Source organism: Microcaecilia unicolor, chromosome 1 (genome assembly GCF_901765095.1).
Source record: "Microcaecilia unicolor chromosome 1, aMicUni1.1, whole genome shotgun sequence".
Classification (NCBI taxonomy): Eukaryota; Metazoa; Chordata; class Amphibia; order Gymnophiona; family Siphonopidae; genus Microcaecilia; species Microcaecilia unicolor.
In genome coordinates this window covers 198898107-198924716 of record NC_044031.1, presented here as the reverse complement: position 1 = coordinate 198924716, position 26610 = coordinate 198898107, and the positions used below count along the sequence as shown (strand labels likewise).

Genomic DNA, 26610 nt, shown 5'->3' with positions numbered 1-26610 from the left:
TTCTCCCCCCCCCCCCCCCCCCAAACAGTCTTATTTCAACAGAAAACACTGGTGCTAGCACAACTAACTACCCAGCACCCCAAAGCACCTCTTTTATGTTTTCTGTTAGGCCCCTCTAACAGGCCTAGGGCTGAAACAGTTAGCAGATCCCAGGCATAATCACTCATAATGGAGAGGCCTTAACCCCATTATGCCCTTCCATATCTGCCAACAAAAGGAAAGCAAAGATTACTGCTTTTCTTCCCCATTGCTGTGGATAACCAGGATTTTTCCAGAACCACCTTCTCCTTTCTTTGGGTGCCTAGTTGTCTGCAACTGGCTTTCTTAAGCTATCCTTATTCCAGAGAGTAGTAGGAGGGTATTGAGCTGTATGTGGCAGTACCCTTACAAAAACTCTTCCTTCCTCCTCACAGCATCTTTTGAGGATTCAGTGGTGGTGTTGCGGGTGACAGAGCTGTACTCCTAAGGTTGCAGCTGCAGGAAGTGAAAGCAGGTTAGCGTGACTTACTTTTGTAATACTGGAAGGAGTGCAGCTGAGACAGCTGGGGCTTCTGCGACAGCAACTCGGTAGTTGCATTAAAATTTTTAATGCAGGTTTAAATTTTAATGGATTGCTTGCATTATTAACGTGATAATTGTGCAGCCCTAGTTAGCATTCAGTTGTAAAAAAATGTTTAAAGCAGTTACTCCCAATTTATGGAACTGTTCCACCTTTATCGAGAATTTAATGTAATTATTTGAGTTGCATAAACTGTTGAAAACCTGGTAATTCTCTAAATATGTGAATTGAGTTCAGTAGAGGACTTAATTTACAGTTTTTAAAAAGAAAAAGTAGAACATCTAGAGCTTTCAGTATTGACAGTATATGAGTTTTGTATTTTATGTTGTGTACCAAACAGATGTCCAACTTTAGAAAGTACACTGCTAAAACAGTAGCAAAAAAAGTTTTTTTTTAAAATGCTAGATAATTCATTGAACAGTTAAAACCATAATTAAGTTCTTCCTTTTTAGCTCTGACTTTCTGAAGTTAAACATTTAAAAAAATTCTTCTACCTGCTCTCATTAGGAAATAAAATAAGTCAGGGTACAAGCTGGACAGATCCTTTAGAGCTAATAAAATGTATATCTTTTGTTCTAAAAATCCCAAAATATAAGAAATGATGATGCATTATGATAAAGGAAAAATTGGATTGAGACTAAAAAAAAAAAAAAAAAAGTTTATTATAATTTGATATACTGCATCATCGGGACCCTTCTGAGCGATTTACAATAGTAATCAAAAGAAAATTGAACTACAAAATCAATAGGACAGGAAAAGGGATAAGAAATTAAACATTAACCCCCTTGTTTACAAAGCCACGCTAGTGGCTGCTGGTGCAGTAATGCTGACACAGCCCATTCACTTTGAATGGGCTGTGTCGGCATTGCTGCGCGGCCGCTGCTAGCATGACTTTGTAAACAGGGGTAAATAAGACAACATAGCAGAACCATATACAAACACACACCTACATGTACGGCAGAATATCCCAAGGAGTCTAACCCTAAGCGTGATAATCAAATTGGCAAAGCTGAGGTAAATGAGTGTTCCAGGACGAGTGGGTAGTCATGTCCATCAACCAGCAGGTGGAGATACAGAGTACAGAACTGAGCACCACTACATAGCCACATGCTAGCAGACCAGTTCCTCAGTATCTTCTACGTACAGCAGGTGGATGGACAGACTTCCTCTGTTTCTGGACCTGAGGACTTAGCTCCTGGCCCAGTTGATTAACTGGCTCCCAGTTGAGTGAGGATTTGTGTTGTACAGACAAACCTGGTGGTGCTGGGTCCCTTTCTTGTCTCTCGCCTAGAGTTTTTGTGTTTTCTGCATCGCCTCTGTCTCTTCTCTGGTGGTGTCTCTACCCTTTGTTGCCGGAAGAGAAAGAAAAGTTGGTCTTTCCTAAGGTGGATTCGTTGGTGATGGCGTTTACCAAGAAGACCACTTTGCCGGTTGAAGGCGGGATAACCTTGAAGGACCTTCAGGACAAGAAGTTGGAGCAGGCCCTGAAACAGGCCTTCGAGGTGGCCGCTTTGGGTCTGCAGGCGGCTCTTTGTAGGTCCTTTGTTGCCCGTGGTTGTTTGCAATGGCACCAAAGGTCTGGGGCCCGAAGTAGTTCTAGGGCGGCCAGGATGGAGGCAGGCCTCACTTATCTGGTGGATGCGGTGTATGATATGCTGTGGGCTTCATCCAAGGTCATGTCGTTGGCAGTCACTGCGAGGTGCCAGCTGTGGCTATGGGTTTGGTCGGCGGATGCCACCTCTAAGACCCGTCTTGTCAAGTTGCCATTTTGGGGGAAATTACTGTTTAGTGAGGACCTTAGCAATCTGGTTAAGGAACTAGGGAAGTCTAGACCTCAGAGGCTGCCAGAGGACAAACCTCGGGCTCCCGGTCGTCATTTGGATCCCCCTAATGCTCATTTTCGAGATAGCAAGAAGTATAGGCTGGGTCACCCAGCCTTTGGCCAACAACTTCGGTTCCAGTCCCGACAGTCTTCCTTTCGTGAGAGCAGTAAGAGTTCAGAGAAGTCGGGGCGGGCGGTTTCTGGTTCCCGTCAGTCACAACGAATGCGTGCTGGCTCACTTGTCCGGGCCGATTGGAAGACGCCTTCAGGCATTCCAGGACGTGTGGACCACCCTCACCATGGACAAGTGGGTGTTGGACATTCTGCGTGAAGGATACAAGTTGGAATTCTCCCACCTGGTCGATCTTAGTCTCCCTGTCGAGGGGCTGTTTGCGGGGCACAGATCAGGTTCATGGTAGTCTTTGCTGACCCTTCGGGCTATTGTGCTCGTCCCTGCCGCCAAGCGCAGGCTGGGATGGTACTCCATCTATTTCGTGGTTCCCAAGAAGGAGGGCGCTGTGCGACCCATCCTGGACCTCAAAAGCGTCAACAAATGCCTTCGGGAGGCGCATTTTCGTATGGAGACCCTTCGGTATGTAATTGCTTCGGTGCAAGAGGAGGAGTTTCTCACCTCTCTCAGTGACAAGTAGGTGTACCTCTATATCCTTATTTGGGGCCTCCATCAGCAATTTCTTCATTTTGCTTTGTTGGGCATTCACTTCCAATTTTGGTCCCTCCCATTCAACCTGGTCATGGCTCTGAGGACCTTTTCCAAGGTCATGGTTGTGATGGCGGCTTTTCTTCAGAAGCAGGGAATCTGGGTTCACCTATACCTGGATGACTGGCTGATTCGGGCATCGTCTTATCAGGACAGCTTGGAGGCGACTTCCATGGTGGTCCGCCTTCTGCAGTCATTGAGGTGGGTGATCAATTTCGACAAAAGCTGCCTGACCCTGTTGCAAGGCCTGAAGTACTTGGGCGTCTTCTTCGATACCCAACGTGCTTGAGTCTTTCTTCTAGAGGGACGGCATGCGAAGTTGGTGGGCCAGGTGCAGTCATTCCTCTTGGTTTCCCGGCCTCAGGCCTGGGATTATATGCAAGTCCTGGGCTCCATGACAGCAGCCATGGAGGTGGTGCCTTGGGAAGGGTGCACATGCGTCCGCTGCAGCGGTCTCTGCACAGCTGTTGTTCTCCGGTGTCGAAGGACTACAGCATCTGGCTTGCTTGGACATTGGCTGCCAGATAGAGCATGTGGTGGTGGCTCTGCTCTCGGTCGTTGAGTCAGGGCATGCCCTTTCCAATTCTGCATTGGGAGGTAGTGACCACAGACGCCAACTTGTCGGGCTGGGGAGCCCATTACAGGGGTCACCTAGCTCATGGCTCTTGCTCTCCGAGGGAGGTTCATTGGCCCATCAATCAGCTGGAGTTCTGAGCAGTTTGGAAGACTCTGTAGTTCTTTGCCCTACTGTTGCAGGGTCCAAGAAAGCACAAAAGCAGACGGTCTGCAAACTCCAAGATGGAAAATGAACAGAGCAGATCGTTAACAAGCAAAAATAATTTATTAATGGAAAACAAATTGCAAAATATGTATACACACAAACAGCCCGACACAGGCCGTGTTTCGCCCAACAGGGCTGCTTCAGGGGCTATAAGAAAATAATAAAAAAATAATAAAAAACATATATATGTTATATTATCAACCACATATATACATGACATATATATCCATAAAACTAAACTTATGTAAAAATATTATTTATAAGGGAATAATTTGTATAAAACAATTATTGATAAAAAAGCTTATTTATAATAAAGAAGCACACAAATAAGGTATACACCAGAATCCCATCTACAAATCGTTGGCAAAACATACAGAACAGCTATGCCCTATAATGAAATCTGTAAAAAACATGACTGATAAATATAAATAATATAATGACTCATATATAAAAAATATATCAAAATCATAATGTCTCATATATAAAAATATATCTAAATTATAATAACTCATATATAAAAAAATGTATCGCAATTATAATGTCTCATATATAAAATATATATCTAAATTATAATAGCTCATATATAAAAAAATGTATCTCAATTATAATGACTCATATATAAAAAATCATATATAAAAAAGACCCATATATAACAAAACATGTATAAACCACCATAGACAAAGGCACCCACCTATACGATAGTCCTTCGCTATCAAATGTAAGGACAAATATGAAATGTCCTGCTTATAACTGAAAAAATCAAAATATAGGACATAAACATGTGAACAAATAAAAAATCCTAAAAATATATATAGTAATTGTTGAAAAAAAAATTTTTGACTCACATATAAAGAAGGTCACTTTAATCTGAAGAAAACAGCTGGATCAGAGATGCCAAAACATAAACTACTGACCTGAAAAAACAATAAAAATGCGGACTCATGTTGGAATGACTGGTAACATCATTTTGTGTTCCTCTTAAAACATCTTGTGCTTGTGGTCCATAGAGGCATAAACCAGAAACCTACAAGTACTTAAACAGATACCAAACTTCCTAAAACAACTACCATAATGCCATAACGCTGACCTAATGAAACAAAAGTGATTTTATAAAAATAATAATAATATAGCCTCATGTTGGAATAACTGGTACCATCATTTTGTATTACTCTTATTAGAATAACTGGTAATATCATTTTATGTTCCTCTTAAAACGTCTTGTGCTTGTAGTCCATAGAGGCATTAAACCAGAAACTTACAAGTGCTTAAACAGATACCAAGCTTCCTAAAACAACAACCATAGTGCCACAACTTAGAAACTACTTACTTGGAGTCAGTACTACAGTCTCATATCTCCGAAATTGCTGAAAAAAATATGACGACAAACACAGGAAGCTTTAAAGGAAAACGGGGGTTCAAAGGTCAAGGATCGTAGCTCAGACAAAAAAAACCCCAAAAGGTGCAATAATACCATGTGTTATTCAATAATTACGGTTCGGCAACCTAAAGAGATGAATGAATAACAAACGATAAAAAAATACACTAAAATATAATAATAAAACTGATGACGTCATAGTTATCATAATCATCGTATATCAAAAAATTGCCAGCAAATCCACTAGTCTAATGGAAAATTATATTTAGGCCTAAATATATTCTTTACTGTCATCCTTTCAACTCGTTAAATCTTACCAGAAAAAGAGGGGTTAAGATCCGGCGAAACGGAACTAGAAAGGTCATAGGGCAAAAATGCTACTAATAAAAACGAGCATCTAAAGCAAATAAACGATAACATCCTAATTATATGACTCATCCTCACTCTGGGAGCCCGTGGGATGAGATATGTAATTAGAGAACTTCGATCAATTAAAACTGGAGGAAATGAAAAAATAGGTCAAAGGTCAAAAACGCCACTAATAAAATATCGCGAAAAATATACAATTATGTAATTCTGAATGCCAGATAGTGACATCAATGGAATATTGTGCAGTAATTGAAAAAATGGGTCTAAAACAACTACATAAAGGCACTATTCTAGAGATGACAATAATAAAAAAAAGTGGTCAAAATAAAAAAATGAAAACAATGAAAAAATATTGATAATAAAAAAAAGTGAATATAATGTATGGAGGGCAGATTAAATCTAACCATAATAAAAATATAAATATTATTAATTGTGGCAAAATAGAAACAAATAAATTAGGAAAAATATTATGTAATTCTAGATGCCAAACAGTGACATCAATAAAATAATAGAAAAAATATTAATAATAAGAAAAAATTATTGTGTTGTTGCTCAAGAAAAAATAAAAAATAATAAATTATGAAAAAATGAGTATGAAAAAAACTTAAAAAAATTGTGAAATAAATAAATATCTCTGACCCAAGAAATAATTGACATACATGTACATATAAAAACCTATAGAGATTTATCCATATATATAAAACATTTTTTTAATTAATTGAAAACTTTTGGTGTATGGTGGATGTCTTAGATGCCTATTTGAATATAATAGTGGCAACAAATGTTTGATGATACATAGTAACATATTGTAACATAACGGTTTAAAAAAACATAAAAAATATAAAGAAACAAACACAGAAGAAGTCATAAAAAAAGCCATAAAAATGGTCATAAAAAGATCATAAAACAGTCATAAAAAAACAGACAGGTCTGTATCAGCATTCAAACCATGTGGGTGGAGGGTATTTAAATTATAAATGAACTCCTGCTCTTTTCGTAACAAATGTATGTCTACCGGCCCTCCTCTCCATTTATTCTTGTGTACATAGATCACACAGAATTTGTAATCTTCAAACTTGTGTCCTAAGGTTAATGAATGCTGTACTAATGGTTTTTCTAATGATTTATTTTTCAAAGCGCTTCTATGTTCTATAATCCTGGTATTAAGCTTTCTCTTCATTTTGCCTATATAGGCTAATTTACAGGGTTTGGGTTTTCCCGGACAATGCAAATGGCAGTCGCCTTTATCAACGACAAGGGGGGACTCGCAGCAGTCAACTGGCCCTGGTGTCCAGTATGTTGATGGCCTTGGCAGGGCGGCATCTGCCTTGCCTCTTGGCCGTGCACATCGCAGGGGCTGTCAAAGTGGAGGCCGAGTTTTCTCAGTTGCCACGCTCTGGACCCTGGCAAGTGGGAGCTGTCGGCAGGGGCGTTCCAGCTTGTGGTGAGTTGTTGGGGTCTCCCATGCCTGGACCTCATGGCCATGAAGGCCAATGCAAAGGTTCCCCAGTTCTTCAGCCGTTGCAGGGAGCAGGACTCCTTGGGTCTGGATGCCCTGCTGCAACCATGGCCGGAGGGGGGCTTGCTGTATACCTCTTGACCAAATTCTGAGAAGAGTGACGGCCCATCTGGGCAGGGTGATCTTGGTGGCCCTGGACTGGCTGAGGCATCCGTGGCATGCGGATCTTCTCAGGCTCCTGGACGGACAGTCTGTGTGTCTTCCTCAGGAGTGAGGTCTTTTCCGTCAGGGCTTGGTGGTCATGGAGGATCCCTCCCCCTTTAGTCTTACAGCCTGGCCCTTGAGAGGGCTCAGCTGAGGAAGAAGGGCTATTCAGATTCCGTCATTAAGATCTTGCTTCAAGCCAGTAAGTGCTGTACTTCGTCGGTTTATGCCCGGGTCTGACTGTATAATGTAAGGGGGGCAGGGAAAAGTTGGACCAAAAGAATACGGGAACAGGGGCTCAAGCAGGTAGGAGGTTACAGAAAAAGTTTCAGTATCAAGTTCCCAGTACACCGAGGGTTTGCCCCCTAGTGGCTGAGAGACCAGCTCGAGTATTGAAGAGGAGGAGGAACTACTAGTTCCAGGAACCCTCTCTTCCTAGGCAAGTCACACGAGCTGGGAGGCGGGGATTGGGAAATGATTTCTGATGAAAGTGATGAGGAACAGGTGGGAGAGCCAGGGGAGGAGGGGACTGGGGATTATGATAAAATGGAGGTAGCTGAGGAGCTGGAGGAGGAAGGTATGGAGATTACAGCTCTGGCTCAAACTAAGGAGAATGCAGTGAGAGGTTTCCTGGCAGCCACGCTGAGCCAGTTGTGGAAGACTGGAGAAAGAAGATTGAGGCAATGGGGAAAAACCCTGTGGGAAAGATGTGCCAGGTAATTTGCCTCAGAGAATAGGAAAGGGGTGTTGCAGAGATTAAGCACAGGAGTAGAAGAAATGAAAGAGATTTGTTTGTTTGATGAACTGTGACCATGTGAAGGAATATACTGATGTTGTAAAGGTGTAGAAGCACATTAACTGCTGCGAGTTTGAAAACAAGTGTCTGAAAAGTAAAGGCACAGTAAAGTTACCTCCAGCTGTGTGCAGGACTGAGGTGAGAAAGAAGTCCCACTGTGAAGCTGTAAGCAGTACTGCTATGGATTGCTCAAATAAACTTTCATTTATAAGAAGTCTTGCCGTTGGTGTGCATTTGTGGATAGAAAGAGCAGCAATACTGGCAGTAAGGACTGAAGCTAAATAAAGAGTTAAGTAAAGACCAGAGCGTGGCTGACCCGTCCAGTTGGCAGTGCGTCTGAGGAAGTTAAGTAGGGCTGACCTAGACCAGACCTTGGATGAGGGACCGGCGGACAACATAATCCATTCACATGCACTCGCACCTATCCATACTTACACAGTCACAGACCTAGTCACAATCTACGCCTCTTCCTTCTCATTCATCAGCCCGCGAACCTGGAATGCTTTGCCGAGATTCTAGAAAGAGACATCAGATCATCAAACTTTTAAAAAACTGCTAAAAACCTATGTGTTTAATAAAGCCTACCCCGAAGTCAACAATGCTGTTTAACTCACTTATTTTTTTTCCCGTTTTATTTATTTAAATTTTTTATTTATAACCATTTAAATTTTTACAAGCGATAAAACAACTTGTTGGAAATACAGAAAAAGTAATATGTAAGAATTATTTCAGTCAGGTAATTCTATTCTCTTCCTTAGACCACTAAATAGGGAAAGTGAAACAAATAAGGAGATCAATTAAACAGTAAACAGGAAAATAATGTGGTATTAACCTGATTATCCCAGATTCATTATTCCACATTGATCATGTGATTCGCTTCTTCAAGGCCAATACTTATTGTCCAATATTAGTGAGAAATAATGCATCTGATTACATTCTTTCTCTTTTAAAAACCAGAAGTTATTTAACGATACATATATTTAAGTCTCTAATTCAAATCCCACTGATTAAAGTAATCCCAGTTTTCACAGACTTCACTCCTTTTAAAGTAATAATTTGAGGAAATATTTCTGAGGAAAACTTTAGGAGTCATACCCAGAACTCTGGGAAAAACAATAATCTCTATTAATCATCTATAATAATAATCATTTTATTATTCAAAATTTCTGGTCTATTATCATAACCACTTCTTGCTCATGTAGAATTATTTGTTATATCAATTTTTACTCTCAAAGGGTTCAGTTGAATTGTCCATGTAACTCTCTAATGAAATTATATCTGAAACAAAATTATTTACTGCCACCGTTAGGTCCCGAAGCGCCTTCCAGATGGTATTCAATGTAACCTCCACGGGAGCCAAAAACTCCAAGCTGATTTCTCATAGGTGTTTAGGAGTGGTTCCGCCGATTCGGGTTCTGCTGTAAACGTCCTCCGTTTCAGCATATATCTCTAACTCACTCCTCCACTCCTTTGGACATGGTGGTTGAATAATTCGGGAGCGATGGAGTTGTTTTTTTCCAGGCCCAAGAAAGTCGACGCTCCGCTGGCGCTAATCAAAGGACTCGCCAATCCTTTCATCTGTGGGCAGTTCGTCGCGCAGCGGTCCTGCACTTGCTGCTCAGGGGAAAAAAAGCTGGCCATCGGCGGCTGACCGCCTGTTGTCCCCTTCCTCTCGGTTAAGGTAACTGCAATTGCAGAGAGGAAATTTACGTAAAGAAGACGAAACTTCAGAGGGCAGCAGGGTCATTGGGCATACGAACTTTAGGTCACCATCTTACCACTCTCCCAGTTCTTTTCCCGTTTTGTTAGTTTATCCGCTCCTTTCATTTTGTTAGCGTCTCTTGTCAATTTTTACTATTGTATAATGTAATTTTTATTTTAACTTTGTTAGCCACATTGAGCCCGCATAAGCTGGGAAAATGTGGGATACAAGTGGACCAATAAATAAATAAATACTTTTTACACCCCACTCATACAGTCATTTATGTTCCCATCCTGTCTCACACACTACATGCACTCACATACATACTTGCTCACGCAGACCCTATGTACTGACTTGAAAGAACCTTCACCCTTGACCTAAATTCTATTCACACACCATATCCGCAACTACTTCTTCCCAGACTCCATATAAAATTGAAGTAAACTTCTCATGTATTGAAGTATACTTCTCATGTCCAGCTGGTCTCCCTGCATGCTGGTTGCTAGCTCTTGCATACACCTGCTGCCATGGCTACATGTTGTAAGACATTCTCTGCTCCCACTCCTTATCGCCTGCAGAATTTCTTTAAACTCTCAACTGCTTGTGAGCACCTGCCCGTGAACATTTTGCTCTTTTGATGCTGTTACTGCAGCCATCTTCCCTACTGCGAGCCATTGTTAACTTGAGCCTGAAGGTCCCCTTTAAATTCCATACTAGTATGTGTCATTAAAAGCAGATCATCTGGCTCAAGTTGATACTGAATAACAGTAAAGGAAGACTGCACGGCAGTGTCAGCAGATCGAGGTAGTCATAGGCCATATGTGAATGATCGTGGACCACTGTTAATTGTATGATTGCTGGCAGGTGGTAGGCCAAATTGTTGGCAATGGAGGACCAGGTCTAGCTCATAGGCTCTAATTTCCCTACTCTTGTCACATTTGACTGTAATATGTTTTTTTTATTTTATATATGGTGTTGACATGATTAGACCATGTTCATATGTTTTGAAGTGTATCTGGACTGTTATAATCTGCTTTGCCCAAGTGTCTTTATTTAAAATGCAGAGTATAAGTAAGGAAACTAAGTTAAGAGTTGAGTGTTGCAATTTTATTGTGCAGTTTACCTGCCTGGGTTAAAACAATCACTTTTGTTGTTGTCTCCATGTCTACTCTCCCTTGCCCTTAATTTTAAGGTGCTCAAAACACTTCAGAACAAATATTAATCACCTAAAATAAATGGTCTTGTAAATTTGTCTTTGCAAAGCCTGGGCATTTTTTTTTTTTTAACCGAATGCTGCAAACTATTTATTCTAGATGGTTGTGTTCAAGTATATTGAAGATAAAGATGTGTTCCAGAAGTTCTATGCAAAGATGCTGGCAAAGAGACTGGTACACCAGAACAGTGCTAGTGATGATGCAGAGGCAAGCATGATCTCCAAACTTAAGGTTAGTGGCACTTTTCTTTTACATCTACTTTTGTTTTCACCATTTATCATTGTATCCCATTTTGATCATGAAGGCAGGTAGAAGGATAGTACAACTTTGAGAGCTCAGTGTTACTGTTCTGTCCCAGAAAACTTTGAACTTCCTTATTGTCCCACCAGACCAGACCAGTCTAGACACTTAGGTTATGCTCTTCTGCCGGAGACTAAACTAATGAGCTTCCTTGTCTTCTGTGGTATCTTTGGTCCGTGAAGTCAAGGATGCTGAACAAAAATTGGAAAATGATTTTTTTTTTTTAACCTGGTGACAACTAGGCTTTACCGGGAGAAGATCCTTTAGTTGCTACCACCAGTTGAGTAATTCAGTTTGTACAGGAATTGAGATGGGTAGTCAACTTTTCCAAGAGCAACTTGGTCCATCTCAGACATTGGAATATTTGGGAGCTTGATTCAGTACTTAAGGCAAAAAATTCCTGCCCAAGGAGACAATAAAGAAGCTGCAGGATCGTCTGGAATTTGCTTATCCAAAGCAAGAGGACATCTTGGGATTGCCTTCAGAAACTAGGTTTGATAGTGGTGACATTGGATTTGGTACCGTAAGCCAGAGCTCACATTTGTTCCTTAAAGAAGTCTCCAGTGGTGGTTGTACTTGGACAGCCTGTTACAAGGAAAGTATCTAAGTCCTCCAGATTAAATAATAGTAGCATTGTATGCTGGCCTCAAGAGGCTAGGGAGCTCAATGCTTGGACAGTTGGACTCAAGGGTGCTGATCATCAATGAAATCTGATTGGTCAGTTGTTTGGAGACTTGTGCAGTTCATTGAGCTGTGCTCCATTTTCTTTCCCTAATTCAAAACAAAGCAGTACAAGTTCTTGTCAGTAACAATGGTACCAAGTGTTGTCAAGTAAGGGAGAACAAAAAGTCCCCAAATTGCAGAAAAGGTCCATATGTTGAACTGTGTGAAAGAAGATCTGTTGAACATTTCAGTGTTGCGGGGGTGGACAACCTTCAGACAGATCTGATAAGCAGAAATGTATTAGATCCAAAAGAGTAGAGCAGAGGAGGCCTTTGTAGCAGTAGTTCATCGTTGGGGTCTTCAAGCCCTGGATTTGATAGCAACAGCTCAAAACATGAAAGTTCCCACCTTCAGTCGGAGAGAAACAAAGTCAGTAGGAATTGATGCTCTAGTCCAATTCTGGCCAAATTCAAGACTATTGTATATATTTCCTCCTTTGTCTGGATAGGCAGAGTCATTAAAAGGATTCGGAGACATTGCAGACTAGTTTTTATTTATTTATTACATTTGTACCCCGTGCTTTCCCGCTTATCGCAGGCTCAATGGGGCTTACATAGTAACAAGAGAATACAATCTGTAGTATAAGAATCAACAAAGGAGGTATGTGATAAGACAAATGAACAAGGAGTAAATGGAATAGAAGAGATGTGAGAGAAGGGGATAGGTAAGGAGGTGGGGCGATAAAGGAGAAGTTGGGAAGAGCATGGAGGGGTAAGAAGGTTCGTAGGATATATTTTCTGAGTCATTGTTAATGATTAGTTGAATTGGTAAATAGATGGATTGCTCATGATTACTTATGGTATGTCAGGTCATTCGGGTAAACCTGTTTGAATAGATGGGTTTTCAGTAGTTTCCTAAAGGGAAGATGTTCACTAATTGACAGAATGTATCTGGGCAGAGCATTCCAGAGTTGAGATCCCAGGTAGGGGAAGTTAGATGCATGGTAGATTTTGTACTTTAGTTCTTTGCAATTGGGAAGGTGCAGGTTAAGGTATCATCGTGAAGATGTTGACATGTTTCTGGTCGGAAGGTTTAATAGATTGACCATGTAACTTGGAGATACTCCATGGATGATCTTGTGGATTAGTGTGATGGCCTTAAAGTTGACTGGATTGGCCATGCAAAGATGGCCGACATGTAAGGAGCTTCCGAAACGAGCTCCGAGGCCCCCTAGCAAACAGACCACCTGGGCCACCCCAGCCGGACCGAAACGGAACGGGAGGGTGCTACAATAGCGCTGAATCCTGTGGACCGACCGATCGGACCAAAACCCAGAGCTCAAGGGGCTGGCGACGAACCCGGACGAGGTGCCCAGACCTCGTGGCCCACCCACCCGCTGACTGCCGAGACCTGTGGTGGACGGACTCATCGGGCCACCCAGGTGCCAGCGGACACGCCTGACCGAACCGGAAAGGTTCGGACAGGACCAGGCCGAGACCAGACCGAGACCGGGGCCACTCGACTCGCAGACTCAGGGAATTTGACCCGGAGACACCGGGACCCGACGTCCTGAACCGCGGCTGTCTCAGCGGCCCCGGACGCTGGAGGGATCTGCGGCCGAGTGTAAAAATTGCGGCGCTTGACCCATCGGGGCTCAAGGGTAAACAGGAGAGCAGTGACCGAGTGGGACCTGCAGCAGCGGTTCTGCCCGACGCGCGATGTGAACTGGGACAGAGCAGCATCCTGACTCGAGCGCACCGCGGGACACCAGGCCACGAGGAATCCGGGCGCACGAGAAAGAGAAAAGACTGGAAAAACTAGAGAAGCATTGGCCATCGAGGCAAGGATCGCAACCAACCCTGGACCGTTCATCTACCAGCTGGAGCAAAACGTCAGGAGGACGAGATAAAAAGCCAGCGACGGGATTAGATTTGAGACGGCTAAGGGCTGCACTCACATACCTCCGACAGCGGCCCTCTACGACGGCGTGGATGGCACCCGGGGCCACCACGGCTACCACCACCACCTTCACCCCTCCCGGATACGAGTACCTGGTTGAATCTACCCAAGGTTATTTTCCACAGCTGCTATAGCCGTACTCTTAGAGTCCCGAACTCCTGTTAATACCTAGTTAAATAAACTGTTTGCTCTATCCAGATGCTATGCTTCTGCAGGCTGATAGACTTTTTTTTTTTTTTTTTTCCCCTTTCAATGTTAAAATTACTCTGAATGCTTCTTCTAATAGCTTAATCGCTAAATTGATTTATAGGGTGTCTGAATGGACTCTCTCTAAATGACTGCTCTATCTAGAAATTATGCTAATGCACGCTGAAAAACTCCTGTTAAATGTTATAATCACGCTAAATGCTTTACCTAAATGCTTCAATTGCTAATAGGCTTCATAGCTTGTCTAAAGAACTCTCGCTGATTGACAAAAAGTGTTTTATACCTTAGATAATTGCTGCATGCCGAATGACCCTCTCCTAATGCTCTAAATACTTCATCTAATTGCTTTAACAGTGTACAGGCTTATATCACGATTGAAAATCTCCCAGTGCATGCCACAAATATCACCAACACCAACCAACACCTTCACAAATATTACTGACCCCACCAACACTACCCACACTCTCCCGAACACCGTCCACATAAACCCAACATGAACACTAATAATTTACTGATAGTAATCTATCTCATTCCTATAATCCACTACGCATGGACCACCCCTAACTTTTACAGCAACCCAACCACAACACACCAACTATATATACAACCTACCAATAACTCACCAAACCAAAAAAACAATAACCAACCAAAAGGCAACGTTTCCACCTACGAACACCACCAACAGAAAGAGAAGAAAACCAACAACAACAAATCCAACAATCGAGGAAACAGACAATTAATAAAAATAAACACATCTAACCTCCCCACAGAACCATACAGCTCAATCCGAATAGGATACATCAACGCAAGATCAGCGGTAAGCAATTCCATAGACATACTAGACTGGACTACCACAGAGAAACTAGACCTTCTATTCATCATGGAAACATGGTTTCACGGCCCCACAGACCCCGCCATCAAAAACATATGCCCACCAGATTACAAAATCAACCACTGGACAAGAAAAGGAAAAAGAGGTGGCGGAATAGCCATAATTTACAAATCCGAGTTCACCATCACAACTACTGGTGAATCCACCTCACCACAACTCGAAATAGCCTCGACAAGAATCAATCATCCGAACCTACAAGGACACCTCAACACAATTTTATTCTACAGACCACCAGGAAAATGGAAAGACTCCCAAGCGCAACTCATGGACTTCATCTCGAACACATGTGTCTCGGTCTCCAATATCTTCATTATAGGAGACATCAACCTACATCTCGAAGACGACACTTCAAAAAACACACTAGAATGTAAAGAATTCCTGAAACTCTGGGACCTACACGCTCCAAACACCCAACCAACACATGAAAAAGGACACACACTGGACATCATCACACACAAATTTGACCAAGATTCAACTATCCAACTCACAGACACAAGATGGATACCCACACCATGGACAGACCACTATAAAGCACATATCTCCCTCCTCTGGCGAAAAACACTCAGAAACGCAGTCAACAAAAACGAACGAACAACATACACTACTAGAGGAAAGATAGACCCTACATCATTCTGGCAACAGGTCTACCAAAATGAACGGCCATTAAACACTGACACTGTACAATTCCTCCTAGAATGGGATAACATATGTACAACAACATTAGACACAATTGCCCCAATCCAAACCAGAACATCGCACAGGAAAAAATCAAATCCATGGTTCACCGAAGAGCTGAAAGAACTGAAAACACAAGTTAGAAAACTAGAACGCGCATGGAACAAAAAGAAAGATGAACACACACTGAATGCATGGAAATCACTTCGGAGGAAATACAAATACACCATAAAACAGACCAAAAGACTACACTACAAAACTATGATTGGACCAAACTACAAAGACACCCACAAACTCTTCCACCTTGTAAATAAGCTGCTAGACACTTCACCTGTCATAAACAATAACAAAGAAATACCAGGGGTTGACGACCTCGCGAAATACTTCAAAGAGAAAATCACACAACTACGACTTAGAATACCCACTAGCCCCACCGAATACTCAACATTCCTGAACTGTCTAGACCCTGAAGACGGAATACACCCAGCAGACAGGATCTGGACCGAATTCGAAGTATTGTCAGAAGACCTTATCGTTAGAACGCTTAAAAGATTCGCTAAATCCCAATGCAAATTAGACATCTGCCCAAGTAACCTCATGAAATCAGCTCCTCATCAATTCATATCAGACTTAACGAACCACCTGAATTTCATGCTACAAAACGGTCTGTTCCCAAAGGAAAAAGGAAAAATCCTACTCACCCCAATACCCAAAGACACAAAGAAAAACGCTAGTGAATTAACTAACTACAGACCAGTTGCATCCATACCACTACTAACTAAAATAACAGAAGGAGTAGTAACCAAGCAACTCACAAGTTATCTCGACAAGTTCTCAATACTGCATGATGCCCAATCAGGATTCCGCTCAAATCACAGCACAGAAACAGTACTAACTACCCTACTGACCAAATTTAAACAACGGATAGCAACTGGCTCAAATATACTCCTCCTACAATTTGACATGTCAAGTGCCTTCGACATGGTTGACCACGGAATCCTACTACACATTCTTGAATATTTCGGCATCGGAGGCAATGTCCTAAATTGGTTCAAGGGATTCTTAACCTCACGCTCATACCAAGTCACATCAAATTCAACCACATCTGCTGCATGGACACCTGAGTGCGGAGTACCGCAGGGATCTCCCCTTTCACCAACAATTTTCAACCTACTGATGACCCCACTAGCAAAACTTCTATCAAACCATAACCTTAACCCTTACATATATGCCGATGATGTAACGATATCTATTCCTTTTAAACAAAACATCAACGAAATCTCTAATGAAATCAACCAAAGTCTACACATCATGAACGCCTGGGCAGATGCATTCCGACTGAAATTGAACGCAGAAAAAACTCAATGCCTCATACTAACCTCCCAATACAATACAACAAAATTTACTACTATCAACACACCTAAACTAAACTTGCCAATTTCAGAAAATTTAAAAATCCTCGGAGTAACAATCGACCGCCACCTTACACTTGAAGCTCATGCGAACAACACAACAAAAAAGATGTTCTTCTCCATGTGGAAGCTGAAAAGAATAAAACCATTCTTTCCAAGATTTGTCTTCCGCAACCTGGTACAATCACTCGTATTAAGCCATCTGGACTACTGCAACTCATTATACGCAGGTTGCAAAGAACAAATAATGAGAAAACTTCAGACAGCTCAGAATACAGCGGCCAGACTCATCTTCGGAAAACCAAAATACGAAAGTGCAGCACCATTACGCAAGAAACTACACTGGCTCCCACTTAAGGAACGTGTCACCTTTAAAATATGCACATTAGTACATAAAATCATCCACGGTGAAGCCCCTGCATACATGTCCGACTTGGTAGACCTGCCACCCAGAAACGCCAAAAAATCATCCAGAACTTTCCTCAATCTCCACTTCCCTAAGTGCAAAGGCATAAAGTATAAAGGACTACATGCCTCAACCTTCTCCCACAAGAGCACGCAACTCTGGAACGCACTACCACGCAGCCTAAGAGCGGTCCACGATTTGACAGACTTCCGCAAACAACTGAAGACCTATCTCTTTGACAAAACATACCGCAAGGAGCAAAACATATAAATCCCATATACACCACAACAATGCCTCAAGACATTACCCCACGCAATCCACGTCCCCGTACTCTCCCATTCAATATCTACCCACAGATAAAAACTGTCTACCCCATCGCTCACTTGCTATTATTTGATCAGCGTACTAAATCCCTTACACCATATCCTTTAGTTTCCACGCCCCAAAGGCGACTGATCTGACCTTGTCTTCCTTTTATCTGTTCACAATGTAACCCATAATTGTAATGTATTGTAATATAAGAAACTGTATTTCCATCATTTACAATGTATTGTAAGCCACACTGAGCCCGCAAATAGGTGGGAAAATGTGGGATACAAATGCAACTAAATAAATAAATAAATAAATGGAGGGGCCATGAAATGGAGATCTGAATAAGTTCTTAGTGCAAGATCCTTATTTCTAATGGGTTGTCAGTGGTTTGGTCTACATGCAGAATGCATTTTGGTTTTGTCTTAAGGCTTGACTCTTGTGAGGGCAAGGCTAAGGAGGAAGGGATACTGTAGTAGGCTTATGACTACTTAGTTACATTCTAGGAAATCCTCTACCACCTCAGCATATGTGAGAGTTTGGAGAATTTTTGAGGCTTGTTATGAGAAGCATGTTTTACCTTTGTGCACTTCAATTTCTGAAATTTTGGAGTTTTTGCAAGATGGTATGACAGATGTTTTGGTGCTCACTTATTTAAAATCCAGATAGCATGTCTTGTTTCCAAGGTCATGAGAAAGGTAAGCTCTTGGCTTCTCATCAAGCTGTCTCTAATTTTTAAGGGGCTTATAGTTGTTGAGCCCTTCCTGTTATGTCATCGTTCTTCCTTGGCATTTGAATTTTTTTTTTTTAGTTCCAATATTTTTATTGTGTTTTATAGAAGATAACAAAATGGCCAAAATTAGTACAATTGGCCAACATAACAGGTTAACAATGACAAAGCATCAGTATACATGTTCAAGTTAAGGCTAGACAAGGATTATTACTATTACAAATCATAGTAGTCACAGAAGTAATACAGAAGTTCAACTCTGAGAGAGGTTATTGTGTAGTTGATCTAGTAAAGGAGTCCATATTTTTTTGTACTTAACAAGTGAGTTATATTTTTCAACTGTACCATATTCATATTTAGCTAATATACACACAGAATTCCACCATGTTAAATAAGTTACTTTGGAAAAGTCGGCTTCCAAGATGGCGCTGTGAACGGACGCACCTGTATTGGTTCCTGAGGTTGCTCTGCTGATCAGCTTCTTCGCTGCCGCTATAGCCTCGTTTTTTCTGTAAGGAACATCCCTCGGTTCCTGAAACGTCTTCAGCGTGGAGGCAGACGACTCTGCAATTTCCGAAGCAACAACCGGGTCCCCGGGGAACTTCAACCCCTACTGCAACTCTCGATGCGTCGGTATCGATTGAGAGCGCTAACGGGGCTTCCCTGAGCCCCATGGAGCGTATTGCTCCGCCTCAGCCTGGGAGGGAGTTGCTAGCAGCCCGAGGGAAGGACTGCAGCTCTACAGGTATTACCTCAAGATATTGTTTCTAGATTGTCTCGTGTTGAGGCTCAACCTCAGTCCCCCCATGTTGCTACTGGTGTGCTTAGACCAGCAATTGTGACATTAGAGTCACTATGGGACATGGTTTATAGCATTCAAACCTCTATGCAAACAGCATTAAAAGAAAATACTGATGATATAAAAATTCTTTCTGAAGCTGCGCTACTCCAAGCGCAAGTGACTGCACAGCAATCCTTGAAACTGGAAAATGTGAACACTAAATTGCAAGAAGTGGGAACTTTAGAAACTGTATTGGTTAAGGATAATAATTTCCTGCATAAACGAATGGAGTATCTGGAGAATCAGGGTAGGAGACTTAACCTTAGGTTTCTTAACTTTCCCAAATCTCCTTTAATTCCACCTGTGAAAATGGTAAAAAAAAATATGGTAGATATTCTCGGAATGGATAAGGATTTGCTACCCCCCCATAACACGAGCCTATTACATCTGGAACCCGAAGGGGATTGATGGAAACCCCCCAGTAGTGGGGGATGGAATGAATCTGACTTCATTCCTGGAGAGTTCACTGGAAATTATTACTCAGAGGTCAACTATGCTAGTCACTTTTGTGCTGGAGCCTGATCGCAATGCTGTTTTAAGACTTTCCCTAAGACATTTAGAAAACTTGTTTTTGGGCTCAAAGGTCCGAATTTTTCCAGATCTCTCAAAGCCTACACAAGTTAGGCACAGGGCTTTTTTGGAGCAGCGTCCTAGAGCGTTGGCATTGGGAATAAACTTTGTATTATGATTTCCTTGTACATGTAATTTACTGCTTGAGGGTAATCATTTTCAGTTTGTAGACCCAAAACAGTTAAAAGAATTTCTTGATGCTAGAGTAGATATGAATGTTATATGCCCTCCCTAATTAGCAGGCTAGGGTCGGTAACCCGAGGTAGCAACCGTTACATTATTTTCTTTAAATGTTTTATGTTATTTAGGTTTCTGTATTCTTGGAATCTAATTTCTCTTTAATTGTGGACGAATAGGCCTTAAAGATTTTTTCTTCTTTATTTTATTATGGATTTCCTGTGTGTAATGCCGATTGCATATTCACATTGTGTAGTGAAATGTTGAAATATATTAATTAAAAAAAAAAAAGTTACTTTGGAAAAGTCTTTCCAGCAAAAGAAAAGGGTTCTTAAGGCTTGATGTAAGAGTATGTCCAATAGTTGTGCTTGAAATTTGTCTAGTGGTGATTGTATCATTAGAGATCCAAATATGAATTATATGATAAAGCGTCTTGGATATTCAAAGTAATGATACTGTGTCCCATACAGAGTTCCAATATTCTTGAATGAATGGACAAGAGTAAATAATATGTTTAAGATTTCCAACATCCTTTTCACATGTCCAACATTTCATATTGTTTTTTGTTTTTGTTGTGTTCAACTTCGCGAGTTTAGCTGGAGTCCATAGAGCCCTATGTGCTAAGTAAAACATGGATTGGGATATGGACACTGATTTGGTGGTATGAGTAGTTTTGATCCAAAATTTTTCCTACTCTTTTTCATTTAGTTGGGCATTTAGATCGTGTTCCCATGATTGCATGGTATTAGTTAGTGGACTGAATTTAGCTAATTTAATTATTTTGTACCATTTAGATGCGACTTTTTTGGAAGACATAAAAGACTTACAAAGTTGCCAGCAGGTGGGATACTCGGTAGTTAATTTACTTATATCTAAGGTGTTAAAGTTACACAATGTTTGAGTTGAATCCATTTATAATATTGAGAACTTGTGAGACCATATTTTGTACATAATTGGGAAAAGGGAAACCAAGAATGATCTTTTATGACATCATTGAGGGACCAAATGCCAGCCTTTTTCCAAGTAGTCCAATTAATACAAGAATTGTTAATTTTAAATTTTGGATTATTCCAAATTGGAATGTACATGGAATGTATTAAGGGATGTTTAACAACTGAATCAAGTTTTTTGAAAACAGTTTTAAGAGTTTTGAACAAAACATTGGAAGAAACCTTAATCAATTGAGACCAAGGAAAGAAATGTGTAGGTGTATCTGGTTGCTTTATCAGTTCAATGTAAAACCATGATGAGGTGTTGTGTTGTTCCTTATCATACATAAATGCTGAGTTTTGTTTTAGGAGAAAGGATATGTGATATTCAAAGAAACTAGGGAAGTTAACACCACCTTTTAGTGAACAGGCTTTCAATTTTTTAACAGATATTCTAGGTGTTTTATTATTCCATAAAAATTGTATTAATTTAGCTTCAACTTTCTTATATATTGAAGGGTTTAGTAATACAGGGAGCATACTAAGAATGTAGTTAATTTTTGGCACTGTCATCATTTTTATAGTTTCTAGTCTACCCCACTAGTTAAGCCTTAAAGGGGACCACTTTTGAGTTAATATTTCAGTAATTTTAATTATATTATCAGAGTTATATTTAAGAGTATCTTCAATAGTAGGACCAAAAAGAACTCCCAGGTACTTAATTTCATTTTCATTCCATTGAAACTTATATTGTTGAATAACATGTTTCAGATGAACACAACTTATGGGCAGAAGTTCAGTTTTTGTGGTGTTTAATTTATAACCAGATATTTCAGCGTATTTAGAGATTAAACACAAAATGTGAGGTATTGAGGAAGGAGAGGTGAATAGTAGAACGTCGTCCGCATATGCAGCTAATTTTAATGTTTTTTGACCAATTTTAACACCATGAATAAGGAGATGTTGACGAATAGCTGTTAATAATGGTTCAAGAGCTAGATTAAATAATAATGGAGATAGGGGACAACCCTGTCTAGTGCCTCTTGTTGGTGTAAAAGGTTTAGATATTACATCATTTATTTGAATATATGTAGTTGACGTATTCAGAACCTTAATTATATTAATTGAGTTCAGATAAACCATACCATTGCAGTACTTTGAACAGATATGGCCATTCTACACGATCAAATGCTTTGTCAGCATCTCGTCCTATTGCAACCAGAGGATCTGAGGTTTCTTGACCATGTATTAATATATTAGAAAAAATTCTTGTGTTATCTGAAGAAGATCTCCCACTCATAAAACCAGTTTGATCTGGGTGTATAATTTTAGGTAAGAATTTGAATTTAGTTTCTTCAGCATCAGTACAAGCACCTTTTAAGCCACTTATATTTGCCTGTTTGAAGGATATTACATGCAAATGGTCATCTGTACGGCAAGAAGGATTTCAGAGCTCTAGACCTTGTCCTATGACCTTTCTTAGTTTTTAGGAGAAAGAAAATGGTGGTTAGGCAATTTCTGTTGTTTATCCCTAAAGTGGTTTTCAACATTTTCACATTAGTCAGTCTGTTTCTCTTCTGCTTTTTCATTTTATATACATACTTCCATCTTGGAAAGGAGAAAACTTTGTTGTTTTAGGTTAGATGATGGTTGGGTGTTGCATGCTTACATCAAAAAGAGTTTAGAAAGTCAAATTGATTGTTTATATTTTTGGAGGAGCTCTGAAGAAAGAGGCTTGCTAGTGGTTCTCTACCTTTCTTCTATTGTGATACACCTGACAGACAATGTTCATGGATGTCACGCACCAAATACTAAAATTCACAGCTGAGCAAAGCATGCCTACATATTTCATTGTTTAACTGTAAGTTTAGTATGAATTAGCCTATCTCATCTTATAAAACTATGTGCAACACAGCAGTCCCAGATTTCTCACTTGCCATACAACAAAACAAATATATATTCAAATGGTACTGTCACCTCAGTAATAGCAATACAAATTCCGTCCACTGTCAGAAAAAGCACAAAAACATGCAGATATGCTGCTCAGAAATTTTACTGCAAACAGCAGACCTGCAACATCTTCAGTTGTGGATGGAGACAGGAGTTGTTATTGGAGGTAGTGGGGAAGCAGAAATAGGGACTAGTTACAGGGATTTCAAGAACTTGACACTAAAGATTGCTGGTCTTCCCAGCTTACAGGCACTTATGATTGTAAAGGAAATAGGCTTGTGTCTACACCAAATTTTTTGAAACGCACCAGTGTGTGCATATATTGTCCGAGGTCATCCAGTGGCAGAGATTCTTAAAGCCCATTCTGCTAAAGACTAGTTTACATCGTGGACTGAATGTACCCAGATTCCACCACATGACATTTGTAAAGCAGCAATATGGACTTCATCGCATTCTTTTGCCCCTCCTTTTAGATTAGATGTACAAACTCAGGATATCGCAGCCTTGGGAGCCAGAGTTCTGGCCGTAGAGTTTGTAATGTCCCTCCCTAATTGATCACTTCTTTAGTACATCCTAAGCATCTGGGATGATGATGAAGGATAAATTAGATCTTACCTGCTAATTTTCTTCACCTGAGTCCCTCCAGAACATAGAGCACACCCTTTTCTGTCTTGCAGAGTTTTGTTGTAAGTGACATAGGGTAAGTTTGCTGGAGTGGTTTTATCTTTTTCTCTTTCTGTAGAGCTAGCAGAAGTGTTTTATATAAATTTAGCTTTGAATTGTCTGACAGTTTTACTTAGTTTTGGGGGAAGTTTTTTTTTTACCTCTTTGTTTTGATAAATACTGATTGGTCAAGGGACTGCACAGGATTCTTAAAGGATGATATAACTTACTAGTTCTCAGTCTTCACCTGCTGGCAGGAGAACATAACCCGAGTGTCTGGACTGGTTTGGGGAGACTCGAGGAAAGATAATTAGCAGGTAAGATCTAACTAATCCATTACCATGGCAAAACCTGCACACAAATAAAATCTATTGTTTGATGTGGGTAGTTTTGCCATCGTTTATATGTGTACTTTTTAAAATCTAAAAGTATGCATTACTATAGAAACGTGTTTCAAAATTACCCTCTTAATGCTTCAGAATATTTGATTTTTATTAATGCAGTTAAATGTATACCTGCATAATTAGGTTTAATTCATCCATGTGCTGTAGTGTAAACAAGAATGCAGACATCAATTTACAAACAGGTTTTTGTACTTTTTACAGCAAGCATGTGGGTTTGAATACACTTCTAAACTTCAGAGAATGTTTCAAGATATTGGTGTAAGCAAAGATTTGAATGAACAGTTTAAAAAACACCTGACCAACTCAGAGCCATTAGACTGTGAGTATTACATGTTATCTCATGGTAAATTGACAGAATTACAGCAACTGGTTTAGATATATAAATTTTATTTTTCTATTGATGTTGATTTGACATAAAACTAAATTTGTCAGCATTTGCTGAAGCACTGCCCACAATCTATATATTTGCACTCAGCCCCTCAGCTATATGGTAAGCTGTATTGTAGAAAAGCATTAGTATCATAGCTGTGTTATTTGAATGTTCTAATGTGTGCTTATTAAATATTTCATTGGTATTATGCTGACATTGTATTATATCTCTGAAATTGGAATTTCAGTGCTGTTAAATGTGTGTATTTTTTATCCTGTTTCATATTAGTCCTATTAGGTTCCAGTTTGATGTTTTCAAGTTTACTTTTTGTAAAAGGCACTCCCTCTTGCTTCAAAAAGGGGAGGGGGGAGAAGCTGAACAACTTCAGAAGAGACTGAAAAAAAAAGCCCTTCCGGCAAAGGAAAAACAGTTTAGAGTTCAGTTTTTCTCTTTTATAATAATGTTAAAATTTATTAGAGTAAATGAATGGTTACAATAAAAATTATTTTATCCCAGTATTACAGAAAATTGAATCAGTCCAAATTTCAGTATAAGGAAAATAAAATCACTCTCTCTCTCTGTTTCCTTTGGAAGCTTAACAAAATCTGACTGCCACAAGATGTGCTTGTCAGATTACTGAAGCCTAATTTTGTCCAATCATTTAATGCCTTATATTTTCTCTCTTACTTATCTGGTATTCTTCAACTCTGACCTCCAAGGTCACCTTCACATAATTCTGCTTCTTTGATATTTTTCTCAATTATTCATCCTTTGCCCTCTGTAACCTCTTTCCCTCGAATACTTATCACTCATACTTGTCCTTCGCTGAAAATGTCTCTGTGTTATGTTTAGAGCCTGTTTGAAGCAAACAAAGAGACACTTGTTAAGGTTTATGGCCCCATTACTTAGGGCTAAGCAAGCCTGTCTGTGAGAAGACCAAGAAGACGCAAGCTAGCTAATTGCCCTACTAGATAATAAATAAGGGAACAAGTTATAAGCTGGCTGATCTGCAAAACCCAACAGCTCTATACTAAACACTCATTTATTGTATTTGTTTATACTTGGTCATTTTACTATTGTTATGCTGTTAACAAAATTGTAACTTTTATGTTACCTGCTATACACCGCCTTGGGTGAATTCATAGGCACCCCGTATAGGAGGCTTGGGGAGGCTAAGCCTCCCCAGCCCAATCGTGGACTTCTGTCTTCCCTTGGCTGCTGCAGTGCTGCTCTCACTAGCGCAGCGCTTTTGCCAGGCAGCTCTGGACTGGCACTGGCTCTCCCTCCTTCCTTCTTTGGTTCCTGCTTTCGGCTCGCCGATCGGCAGCCCCCCCCCCCCCCCCCCGCACGTTTTAACCTTTACTTTTTCCGTGGCAGCGACGTCAATCAATGAAGAAAAAGGCACTTACAGGTTCGCTTCCAGCTTCTCTCTTCACACAGGGTCCCGCCTTCAGCGATGATGCATTTCCTGTTTCCGCGAGGGCGGGACCCTGTGTGAAGAGAGAAGCTGGAAGCGAACCTGTAAGTGCCTTTTTCTTCATTGATTGACGTCGCTGCCACGGAAAAAGTAAAGGTTAAAACGTGCGGGGGGGGGGGGGGCTACCGATTGGTGAGCAGTGCCATAAATCACCCCAGCAGAAACCAGCCTTCTTTCCTGTCCTGAAACTAAAGGGGGGGAGGGAAGTTAGATTAAAGAGGCCCTTAAGCTTGCAGTCAAAGTTTCCGATGCCCTGCACAGCATGCTGTGAGAGCGTCGCGTTTGCTTCCAACTATTTTAGCAATATTTAGCAAAATTGGAGGTGTAGATTAAATCCAGAAAATCCAAGGAGTTGGTTTTGAATTCTTTTAACATGACTTCAAGTTCTGATTTCTGGTTGCGCTGTACATCCAGTTGTCTAGGAGAAAGGGGATGAAAAGTGATGGCGTCCTTTTCCCTCAACCTTGCAGAGTTAGGGTTTAGTAGTTTATCTACATTAAATGAGAATATTTATGTATGATGTTTTTGAGCTGAGTTGAAGCTCAGAGAAGATGAATCCCTGCAGCTAACATTGAACTTATCTATTTGATGTTAAAGGAACAGGTCTGTCTGGATTCTTCAAGTAGGCAAGTGGTCGTTTGGGGCTCCATTGTTTCTTCTTGTGAGCTGCTTAAATT

General features: G+C 40.6%; 1 protein-coding gene across 1 annotated transcript in view; it reads left to right on the top strand.

Annotated features, from left to right (window-relative positions):
- Window positions 1–26610, top strand: part of CUL1 (cullin 1) — a 331942-nt gene that overhangs the window by 223182 nt on the left and 82150 nt on the right. Inside the window, exons 13-14 of the mRNA XM_030203694.1 lie at window positions 11099–11230; window positions 24288–24405. Of these exons, the coding sequence (XP_030059554.1) occupies window positions 11099–11230; window positions 24288–24405 (250 nt within the window). The remainder of the gene's footprint in view (window positions 1–11098; window positions 11231–24287; window positions 24406–26610) is intronic.